The sequence below is a fragment of the Nesoenas mayeri genome (assembly GCF_963082525.1).
Source record: "Nesoenas mayeri genome assembly, chromosome: W".
Lineage (NCBI taxonomy): Eukaryota > Metazoa > Chordata > Aves > Columbiformes > Columbidae > Nesoenas > Nesoenas mayeri.
Window position 1 is genome coordinate 16,822,880 of NC_137553.1, and position 12,023 is coordinate 16,834,902.

Genomic DNA, 12,023 nt, shown 5'->3' on the forward strand with positions numbered 1-12,023 from the left:
TAGTAAATAAACTGAGGAATGTACAAGATTGCATGTTTACATTGCTTTTCATAGTCACTACTGGATTTTATTTTGTGCATTTCATATAATTTTTGCCCCTTTGTGTAATAAAGTCCTGATGTTTACTGCACAGATTGTGGAGCTTATATAGGGTCAGACTGCTCCAAGGACAGATAAATAGTTACTTTTCAAGTGAACTGATCAGATACTCTTAGCACTAATTCAGAGTAATTGCTGAAATGAGCTTCTTGGGAGAAGGCTACCAGTGATGTCTTCAGTAAGAGCATTGTTGTAGTAAGAGCTGTGGGAGAGCATGTCTGAGTTGGGTTACCAAGTGAGCCAAAAGCTTGGAGTGACATGTACAGGAAAAGAAAATGGTCTCCCTAATTAGAAAGGATGGCAGTGTTTTGGGATGCAAAATGTTTTGTTTGCAATAGTGCAAAAATGTAGTCATGTTGCAAGACTTATAAGGGTTAGGTTTAAGATTTGTTCCTACATATCTGGTTCATCTTCTAATGATAGGATTGTGGGAGGAATTGGAGTAGGGCAGAAGAAATAATGTGTCATCTGGTTTTCAACCTCCCCAATGATAATGGGCATATGTGGAATGCTTACATCTTAGCTGTTGTATTTCTTGGCTATAGTTGAAATGGTCTGATTAATGTATTTATGGAGCAATTGGAAACTCTGACTAAATACTTCTTTGTTCCTTGCAGTTGGTAAACATGAGTTAACTGGGCATAAAGTTGCAGTGAAGATCCTGAATCGACAGAAGATTCGCAGCCTCGATGTTGTAGGAAAAATCCGCAGGGAGATACAGAACCTCAAACTCTTCAGACATCCTCATATAATTAAGCTGTAAGTTTTGCTTGCTATAATCACATCTATTTAAGCAGTAATCTGTTGGTCTCACTGATCTTAAAAAAAAAAAAAAAAAAATGTTCTTAAAAACATACAGTATCACAGTATGTTTGGGATTGGAAGGGACCTCAAAAGATCATCTAGTCCAATCCCCCTGCTGGAGCAGGAACGCCTAGGTGAGGTTGCACAGGAACATGTCCAGGTGGGTCTTGAATGTCTCCAGGGAAGGAGACTCCACAACCCCCCTGGGCAGCCTGTTCCAGGCTCTGTCACCCTTACTGAGAAGAACTTTTTTCTCAAATTTAAGTGGAACCTCTTGTGTTCCAGCTTGATCCCATTGCCCCTTGTCCTATCATTGTTTGCCAACGAGAAGAGCCTGGCTCCATCCTCATGGCACTCACCCTTTATATATTTATAAACATTAATAAGGTCACCCCTCAGTCTCCTCTTCTCCAAACTAAAGAGACCCAGCTCCCTCAGCCTTTCCTCATAAGGGAGGTGCTCCACTCCCTTAATCATCTTTGTTGCCCTACGCTGGACCCTCTCCAGCAGTTCCCTGTCCTTCTTGAACTGAGGGGCCCAGAACTGGACACAATATTCCAGATGGGGTCTCACCAGGGCAGAGTAGAGGGGGAGGAGGACCTCTCTTGATCTACTAACCACCCCCCTTCTAATACATCCCAGGATGCCATTGGCCTTCCTGGCCACAAGGGCACAGTGCTGGCTCATGGTCATCCTGTTGTCCACCAGGACCCCCAGGTCCCTTTCCCCTACACTGCTCTCTAATATGTAATTTCCCAATCGATACTGGAACCTGGGGTTGTTCCTGCCCAGATGCAGGACTCTACACTTGCCCTTGTTAAATTTCATTAGGTTATTCCCCGCCCAACTCTCCAGCCTGTCTAGGTCTCGCTGGATGGCAGCACAGCCTTCTGGCGTGTCAGCCACTCCTCCCAGCTTAGTGTCATCAGCAAACTTGCTGATAGTACACTCTATTCCCTCGTCTAAGTCGTTAATGAATATATTGAAACCTGTTTGAATATATTGAAACCTGTTTGAAGTGCAATACTATTAGCAGTGTATTGTTAGGAAAGTAACCAGTTTCCAAGTATGCAACCATTTTCAGTGTACTCCATAATGCATTTTCACAAAACTGATCATCTCTGCAGGGCAGAGAGCTTCCCTTAGATCTTTACTTACAAATTCTTTGGGCAGGTATATAAAAGGTAGTTGCATGATGGATACTTATAGTAACATCCATTTTGTTTTGTTTTTTTTTTTTTTTTTCTGGTTATATTTGATCTTTGTTTCTGCTTAGAAACTAAGTTAAGAACAAGACCGTAAAGAGCATTTCCATAGTAAGAATATTGTGTTTTCTTTACTCAAAATAGTTTTGAGGGATGTGTTGATTAGTGACCTATGTTTTCCCTTGCTCTGCAGGTCTGTTAAGTGTCATCTGATATTTCAGAGTTCTTCCATATATTAGGTTGGTGCAAAAGTAATTGCAGTTTTTGCATTGTTGAAATTTACTGTTTGATATTGGAATGCATTCTTAAATGTGGTTCTGCTATACATCATTTTAATGCACTTTTCTCTCTTTATTTCTTTTTGCTACTGACTTATTACTCGCTGTTTATATTTATTTTAGACTATGGAAATGATGTTAGACAAAAAGCAAATCCGAGTGATTCTCTTATTCGAGTTCAAAATGGGTTGTAAAGCGGCAAACTCGCAATATCAGCAACATATTGGGCCCAAGAACTGATAATGAACGTACAGTGCAATGATGGTTCAGGACGCTTCACAAAGGAGACAAGAGTCTTGAAGATAAGGAGCATAGTGGCCAGCCATCGGAAGTTGACAACAACCAATTGAGAGCAATCATCGAAGCTGATCCTCTTAAAATTACATGAGAAGATGCCAAAGAACTCAACATCAACAACTCTACAGACATTCGGCATTTGAGGCAAATTGGAAAGGTGAAAAAGCTTGATAAGTGGATGCCTCATGAGCTGACCGAAAATCTGAAAAATCGTCATTTTGAAGTGTCGTCTTATTCTACGCAACAACAGCAAACCATTTCTCCATCAGATTGTGATGTGCAATGAAAAGTGGATTTTATAGGACAACCAGCAACAACCAACTCAGTGGTTGGACAAGAAGAACCTCCAAAGCACTTCCCAAAGCCAAACTTGCACCCAAAGAAGGTCACTGTCACTGGTAGTCTGCTGCCGGTCTGATCCACTACAACTTTCAGAATCCTAGCAGAACCATTCCATCTGAGAAGGATGCTCAGCAAATCGATGAGATGCACTGCAAACTGCAACGCCTGCAGCAGGCATTGGTCAACAGAAAGGGCCCAGTTCTACTCCACAACAACACCCGACTGCACGTTGCATAACCAATGCTTTAAAAGTTGAATTAATTGGGCTACGAAGTTTTGCCTCATCTGCCATGTTCACCTGATCTCTCGCCAATTGACTACCACTTCTTCAAGCATTTCGACAACTTTTTTGCAGGGAAAATGCTTCCACAACCAGCAGGATGCAGAAGATGCTTTCCAAGAGTTCCTAAAATCCCAGAGCTCGTATTTTACTCTACAGAAATAAACAAACGTATTTCTCATTGGCAAAACTATGTTGATTGTAATGGTTCCTATTTTGATTAATAAAGGTGTGTTTGAGCCTAGTTATAATGATTTAAAATTCACAGTCCAAAACTGCTATTGCTTGTGCACCAACCTTATAGCTTCTACCACTTGTCAAAACAAATGCGATATTTACAGTGTGCCTGTTTACATCTGTTTGATCAATAGTTCATCAGCAGAGTATAGTTGAATATGTTCCAGAGTAGACCCTTTATTTCTGATCTGAGGAAATAAATTAGAACTGCTGTTGACTTTTTAACTTCTGTTTCCTATAAAGTGAACCTGCATATCTAACAGGGCCTATCTAGAATGTGGGTGACTTTCACTATAAATCATGGTGTTGAATTTTAGTTTTTTTTCTTGGCAGTCTTTTCTTAAGACCATGCTGCAACTGATAGGTGCTATCCCTATACCCTCCTTTCACTTGGCAAGAGCACTTATACTGGAGCTAGATCAGATTGTGTCACATCACAGAATTATAGAGTAGTGGGGTTGGAAGGGACCTTCAAAGCTCATGTAGTCCAACCTCCCTGCAATGAGTAGGGATGTCTTTAAATCGATCAGGTTGCTCAGAGCCCCGTCCAACCTGAGCTTGAATGTTTCCAGGGATGGGGCATCTACCACATCTCTGGGCAACCTGTTCTAGTATTTTACCACCATCATTGTAAAAAATTTCCTCGTGTCTAGTCTGAATCTCCTTTCTTTTAGTTTAAAATCGCTATACCTTGTTCTGTCATAACAGTCCTTACTAAAAAGTCTGTCCCCATCTTTCTTATAGGCCCCTTTTAAATAATGAAAGCCTGCAATAAGGTCTTCTCAGAGCCTTCTCCAGGCTGAACAACACCATCTCAGCCTTTACTCATAGCAGAGGTGTTCCATCTGATCATTTTTGTGGCCCTTCTCTTGACCCTTTCCAGCAGGTCCATGTCTTTCCTGTACTCAGGACTCCAGGTGGGGTCTCAACAGAGCAGAGTAGAGGAGCTGAAGCACCTCCCTTGACCTGCTGGCCACGCTTCTTGTTATGAAGTCCAGGATGTGGTTGGCCTTCTGGGCTGTGAGCACACATTGCTGGCTCATGTCCAGCATTTCATCTACCAGTATCCCCAAGTCCTCCTCAGCAGGGCTGCTCTTAATCCCTTCATTCCCCAGCCTGTATTGACACTAGGGGTTGACCCAACCCAAGTGCAGGACCTTGCACTTGGCCTTGTTGAACCTCATGAGGTTTGCATGGGCCCACTTCTTGAGTTTGTCCAGGTCCCTCTATATGGTATCCCATCCCTTGAGTGTGTCAACTGTACCACTCAGCTTGGTGTCATCTGCAAATTTGCTGAGGATGTGCTCAGTCCCACTGTCTATGTTATTGATGAAGATATTAAACAGTACTGGTCCCAATATGGATGCCAGAGAGACACCACTCATCAGTGATCTCCATCTGGACTTTGAGCCGTTGACCACTACCCTCTGGATGTGACAATCCAACCAGTTCCTAATCCACTGAACAGTCCACCCATCAAATCCATATCTCTCAAATTTAAAGAGAAGGATATTGTGGGGAATCATGTCAGAGGCCTTACAGAAGTCATGATGACATCCATAGCTCTTCCTTTGTCCACTGATGTAGCCAATCCATTGTAGAAAGTCACTAGGTTGGTCAGACAGGACTTGCCCTTGGTGAAGCCATGCTGGCTGTCTCAAATCACCTCCCTGTCCTCCATGTGCTTTAGCATATCTTGTTGGAGGATCTGTTCCATCATCTTCCCATGCACGGATGTGAGGCTGACAGGTGAATAGTTCCCAGGGTCCTCCTTTCTATCCTTTTTAAAAATGGGTGAGATGTTTCCCTTTTTCCAGTCACCATGGACTTCACCTGACTGCCATGACTTCTCAAATATCATGGAGACCGCCTTGGCAACTGCATCAGCCAATTCCCTCAGGACTCTGGGATGCATCTCATCAGGTCCCATAGATTTATGTATGTTCAGGTTCCTCAGGTGGTCACAAACCCAATCTTCTCTTGCAGTGGGAAGGAATTTGTTCCACCAGTCACTGTCTTATAGTTCATCCACTCAAGAGATGTGAGAAGAGAACTTGCTAGAGAAGACTGAGGCAAAAAAGTTGTTGAGTACCTCAGCCTTCTCCTCATCTGTTGTTATCAGTTTACCAGTTGTGTTCATTAGTGGGGGTACACTTTCTTTGACCTTCCTTTTCTGGTTGACATACCTGTAGAAGCCCTTGTTATTCTTTGCGTCCCTTGCCAAGTTCAGCTCCAGCTGTGCCTTGGCCTTCCTGACCCCATCCCTACACAACTGGGCGGCATCCCTATACTCTTCCCAGGTTACCTGTGCCTGCTTGCACTGCCTGTGCATTTCCTTCTTGCCCTTTAGTTTGATCAGCAGATCTTGACTCAGCCATGCTGTCCTCTTGCCTTCCTTACCTGATTTCTTACACCTGGTGATCAAGAGTTCTTGTGCTCTATGGAAAGTGTCGTTAAAAATCTGCCAGCTGTGTTCCGCTCCCTTGTTGCTGAGTGCAGCTTCCCAGGGGTTCCTGTTGTCTAACTCCTTGAAGATCTGGAAGTTGGCTTTCCTGAAATCCAGGATCCTGACTTTACTCTTTGCCTGTCCCACATGACCCAGGACTGTGAACTCCATCAATGCATGATCGCTGCAGCTCAGGATGCCTCCAATGTTTCCTTCACCGATTAGCTCACTTGCATTGGTGACCATCAGGTCCAGTATCGCATACCCCCTGGTAAGGCTATCTGTCACCTGGCTGAGGAAGTTATCCGCAGTGCACTCCAGAAATCTCCTGGACTGCCTACAACTCACCATGCTACTTTTCCAGCAGATATTGGGATGGTTGAAGTCTCTCAGCAGGACAAGAGCTTGTGAGCGCAATACCTCCTGTAGCTGGAGTAAGGAGGCTTCATCGATAGTTTCCCTCTGATTGGGTGGCCTGTAGTAGGCACTGATCACAAGGTTTCCTTTGTTGCCTCTATTTCTGATTCTTATCCATAATCTTTCAAGCTGCTCCTGGCTGTTCTTCAGAAATGGCTCTTCACACTCTGTCCCTCTGGATGTAGAAGGCAACTCTTCCACCCTTCCTTTCTCACCTGTGCCTTCTGAACAGCCTGTAACCATCAATAGCCGCAGTCCAGTCATGGGATCTGTCCCACCAAGTTAAATGGCTTAATAGAAATAATTTGGAATTGGAATAGACATCTGAAAGTACAAAGACTGATCTTCCTATTGGGAAATATAAATTCCCTGCTAGTCTTGGCAATGATGGCATCACATAGTGAAAGTAGAGGAAATAGTTTCTGAAAAATATTATCATTCTAGTAGCTGTAAATTGGCTGATAATTTTTTTAACATATCCTTTTATTTGACTCTTTGCACAACTTTGGTTTTAACTAAATATAACTAGCTTCTTTTACTGTGTGCATAGACAAACAGATACCTTCTCTTATCAGGTACCAGGTCATCAGTACACCAACTGACATTTTCATGGTGATGGAATATGTTTCAGGAGGAGAACTGTTTGATTATATCTGTAAAAATGGAAGGGTAAGAACTCTGTAAATCAATGACTTGCATTCTGTTATTGCTTTTGCATCATTCCTGTTAAATGAAGGTTTGGTTTTATGTATTCAGCATTAATTTTGCAGTTAGCAGTTAAGATATACTTTATGACATTTTGTTTTGAAACAAAAAATGGTTATATGCTAACACGTTTTAGATCTTTATGTATTTCTTTGTAGCATTTTTTCCACTCTACTGAAGAATAAATTATACTTATATGTCAATTTACAATTACTGTGTACAAACTGGACGGGTATGTATCCAGTTGGAGTAGCTGAAAACTATTTCTTCAGTATAACCTATTGGAAAGTTACTCTTGTGCCCTTATTACCCTTTTCTACTAATAGAATTATTTATGTGAAAGTCCAAAAGTCACTTTTGACAAATCATCTAGATAGTCAGGATACTTTTAGTTAGTTGTTAGACTGAGCAAACTTTGACATGGATTAAGGTGTGTTTATAGGAAATGCCCAGCTAAGTCTGCTGTTTGGGGCTAGCTGCGAATGGCAGCATAAGTAGCATCTAAAATGTATCACTTCTGTACTGAGTGTCATCAGCTTTTGTCAACTTAAATCTTACACTGTGCTTAAATATCAAAGTTCATTGATATTCTAATTAGACAAAATTAATGTTTGGGTGCTAATATTTCTAATTACTGAGTATGTAACATCTGCCTAACCCATTTCAAAAGTGACTGAGAAATTTCAGTGACTCATAAGTTGGTGGATATTGTTTTGGTTTAGTCATTTTAGAACTATGAAGCTTTCTGCTACAAGTTCTGATCAGCTGCTGTATAAAGCATCAAAACTATGAATGTTAACTTTAGATCATGGGAAGATTTCCTTAATTCATATAGAGGAAAACCAAGTTATCTTCCACTGTCTCAAAATTGTTTAAAACCTTTGTTTGTCTTAGCTTGATGAGAAGGAAAGTAGACGTTTGTTCCAGCAAATACTTTCTGGTGTGGATTACTGTCACAGGCATATGGTAGTACACAGAGATCTGAAGCCTGAAAATGTGCTGCTTGATGCACACATGAATGCCAAGATAGCTGACTTTGGTAAGCATTGCTATTTTATATCTGATCACATTTCTGGTATTATTTAGATCCTGCTAATTGCTATGGGAAATATTTAATAAAATGTGTATACTTGAATATTGTAGTGGTGAGACATAATACAAGAAAACTTAAAGAGTATGAATATAAAGGAAAATGGTGTTCTTGCACATATGTAGAATTTGTTTTCCTCTAAAGCTTTCTCTTCAAGTTGGGTATTTTCTGTGACTGTGTGAAATTGTGAACTGCATTGTTTGGTCTTGCTTAATATTTTCTCTGAAATGCTAGACTTAGTTCCCCACCTTGCCACTTCAAAATTTACTCTCTTATTGCCTGTTTCTCCATCTGTAAAATGCAGATGCTTAGCTCTCTTGGAAGTACAGTGAAAGGGCAGTTCATCATATTTAAGAACCACATTGCTCTTGTAATGCACTACTCCTCCTATGAAACTACTCTAAATTCACTTTAAAAACTGTAAAGATGTGATTGAAAAAATGTAACTAAAGCATAAAAGTTAAAATAAGAACAATTAATCTTGCATACTCCTGTGCTTTTTGCTATATAGCTGCCTAACTTATCAGAAAGTTTAACTGTTTATATTAGCTGTTTAACACAGCTGCTGAGAAGACTGGTAGCTAGTTCTTTGAACTATCTGAATCTGGAAACCTGACCATATAAGCATAGTAAGGTATGCTACATCCATACTGCTACATCATCCCTATATATCTCTTGTAGGCATAATAGATAATACCTGCCCTTGTAAAGCACTTGGAAATCTCCAAAAGATGCTAGGTAATGCTGAGTATTTTAAGTATATCTTAAAAGTATTGTGTTCAAGTATGTGGGTGCTAGGATTCATAGTGATTTCTCAAGTGTAGAAATAGAAAATGCTTTGGGTGAAGTGGCTTACCTGGTAAAGAAATGGAGTACAGTAACTTATACAATATCATCCCGTAACTCAAGTATCAGAAAATCTGTAGCATTCAGTTAATTGTGGCAAGCTTATTAAACAATAACTTAATAAAAGCTTTTGTATATTAGAGTATGAAAGCTAGCCAAGCTGTGTTCTTCTATATTCTCCCCCTCCAAAGGGCATAATTCCTTCTGAGACTGAGTTCTCTGTAGTAATCTTGATTATGCAGCCTCCGCTGAGGAAACTAAAAGATGGTTTCCACAGCTATTCTAGAAGTGGTAATTCTTCATTGATCATAGGGTATGCTGAGGGCTGGGGAATGAAGATGGCCTAGTTCTAAAGTACACTTTAATCACTAACAGAATCTAAAAGTATCACAGTATCACAGTATCACAGTATGTTTGGGATTGGAAGGGACCTCAAAAGATCATCTAGTCCAATCCCCCTGCTGGAGCAGGAATGCCTAGGTGAGGTGGCACAGGAACATGTCCAGGTGGGTCTTGAATGTCTCCAGAGAAGGAGACTCCACAACCTCCCTGGGCAGCCTGTTCCAGTGCTCTGTCACCCTTACTGAGAAGAACTTTTTTCTCAAATTTAAGTGGAACCTCTTGTGTTCCAGCTTGATCCCATTACCCCTTGTCTTATCATTGGTTGCCACCGAGAAGAGCCTGTCTCCATCCTCGTGGCACTCACCCTTTATATATTTATAAACATTAATAAGGTCACCCCTCAGTCTCCTCTTCTCCAAACTAAAGAGACCCAGCTCCCTCAGCCTTTCTTCATAAGGGAGGTGCTCCACTCCCTTAATCATCTTTGTTGCCCTACGCTGGACCCTCTCCAGCAGTTCCCTGTCCTTCTTGAACTGAGGGGCCCAGAACTGGACACAATATTCCAGATGTGGTCTCACCAGGGCAGAGTAGAGGGGAAGGAGGACCTCTCTCGATCTACTAACCACCCCCCTTCTAATACACCCCAGGATGCCATTGGCCTTCCTGGCCACAAGGGCACAGTGCTGGCTCACGGTCATCCTGTTGTCCACCAGGACCCCCAGGTTCCTTTCCCCTACACTGCTCTCTAATATGTAATTTCCCAACCTATACTGGAACCTGGGGTTGTTCCTGCCCAGATGCAGGACTCTACACTTTTCCTTGTTAAATTTCATTAGGTTATTCCCCGCCCAACTCTCCAGCCTGTCCAGGTCTCGCTGGATGGCAGCACAGCCTTCTGGCATGTCAGCCACTCCTCCCAGCTTAGTGTCATCAGCAAACTTGCTGATAGTACACTCTATTCCCTCGTCTAAATTGTTAATGAATATATTGAATAATATTGGCCCCAGTACAGACCCCTGAGGCACTCCACTAGATACTGGCCTCCAACTAGACTCCGCACCATTGACTACCACTCTCTGGCTTCTCTCCTTAAGCCAGTTTGTAACCCACCTCACTACTCTATTGTCTAGACCACACCTCCTCAACTTAGCAACCTGGATGCTGTGGGAGACTGTGTCAAAGGCTTTACTGAAGTCAAGGTAGACCACATCCACCGCTCTGCCATCATCCATCCACCTTGTTACATTCTCATAAAAGGCTATGAGGTTGGTCAAGCATGACTTACCCTTGGTAAAGCCATGCTGACTGCCCCTAATAACCCTCTTATCCTTGATATGCCTTGAGATGGCACCAAGGATAAGCTGTTCCATTACTTTTCAAGCTATACTAACCTGCAGTGATTCAGGAACCAGTTGAAGTAGTGTAGGTGTCTAAATTGTGGCAAAGCTGTGTACACTCCTCAGTTCCCTTATTCTGTGTAACCTCTTAGAGAATTTTAGGCAGTTCTGTGGTAGCATCTTCCACTTCAGCATTTAGAAGCAAATGTGTTTTTTAAGACACTTTCTTGTTAATGACCCAAATCCTATATTGCTATGGTGTTCTGTCCCTTAGAGCAATTTTGTTCTCTATCATGCCTGTGTAATCCAAAATGGACTGTTTGGTTTTTTTTCTTGAATATATTTTCAAACATTCCTAGGTTGTGTGCAATAATGGATTGATGTTACATTTCTGGTAAACTATTAGGTTGGTGCAAAAGTAATCGTGCTTTTTGCATTGTTGAAATTTGCTGTTTGATATTAGAATACAGTCTTAAATAAATGTGGTTCTGTTATACATAATTTTAATGCACTTTTCTTTTTTTATGGTTTTTTACTACTGTCGCGGGGGAGTAATTTAGGGTTCTGCTTGCTGCAGAACAATGTTTAGATTTCTTAAAGCGAAGCGCGACTTAAAAGAGTTCGGTGGTGGGTTCACTCTATTATTTACTGCATGGGTGGAATATGCCAAGCCGAATGCTGCTTACCTTCTTTCAGACGAGGCCTGTATCTGTCACGGTGCAAACTTTCAGGATTCTTCTCTCCCTGATAACCGTTAGCTCTGGAGTCTGTGTTTTAGAACTCCAGCAGCAAACTTTCAGGCGAGGCCTGATAACTGTATGCAGAGCAGACTTTCAGGAGACAAAATTCTCAGAAAAAAAAATTTAACGGAGTACAATAGCAGAAGGGCTGGCTCAAGCTGGGTACCTGTGCAGAGGCCCAACCCGAGCATAGAAAACCATAGACTTTTATATCTTTACAAACCATTCACACCATGATTCAGTCCAATAGCAATATTTCACTTTGAGGTCTTCTTGCTTCTCATTGGATCTTTTTCCCTGATTCCACGTGGGCCTTTGTTTTATTCAGTTGTAGACATTGTTTATTGTCTGTAGCCTTGCGGGTACTGTTTTGTCTGAATAAATCCTTTCTTCTCAGCAAAGTGCAAAATAGGCCTTATCTTGCAAGTGTTCAGTGTAGTTTGTAGTTGCTTTTGGTAAATATGAGCAGAACTTTACAGCTTAAAATTTTAGCAAATCCAGCTTACCAAGTAACATGAATCAAAGAGTATGTTAAAAATCATGCAACCTTATATCTCT

At 41.5% G+C, this 12,023-nt stretch overlaps 1 protein-coding gene across 2 annotated transcripts in view; it reads left to right on the forward strand.

Annotated features, from left to right (window-relative positions):
• LOC308051364 (5'-AMP-activated protein kinase catalytic subunit alpha-1-like) overlaps window positions 1–12,023 on the forward strand; it is a 61,366-nt gene that overhangs the window by 13,700 nt on the left and 35,643 nt on the right. For both annotated transcript variants that reach the window (XM_080361746.1, XM_080361747.1), the window contains exons 2-4: window positions 717–858; window positions 6,981–7,074; window positions 8,005–8,149. In XM_080361746.1, the coding sequence (XP_080217872.1) occupies window positions 717–858; window positions 6,981–7,074; window positions 8,005–8,149 (381 nt within the window). The remainder of the gene's footprint in view (window positions 1–716; window positions 859–6,980; window positions 7,075–8,004; window positions 8,150–12,023) is intronic.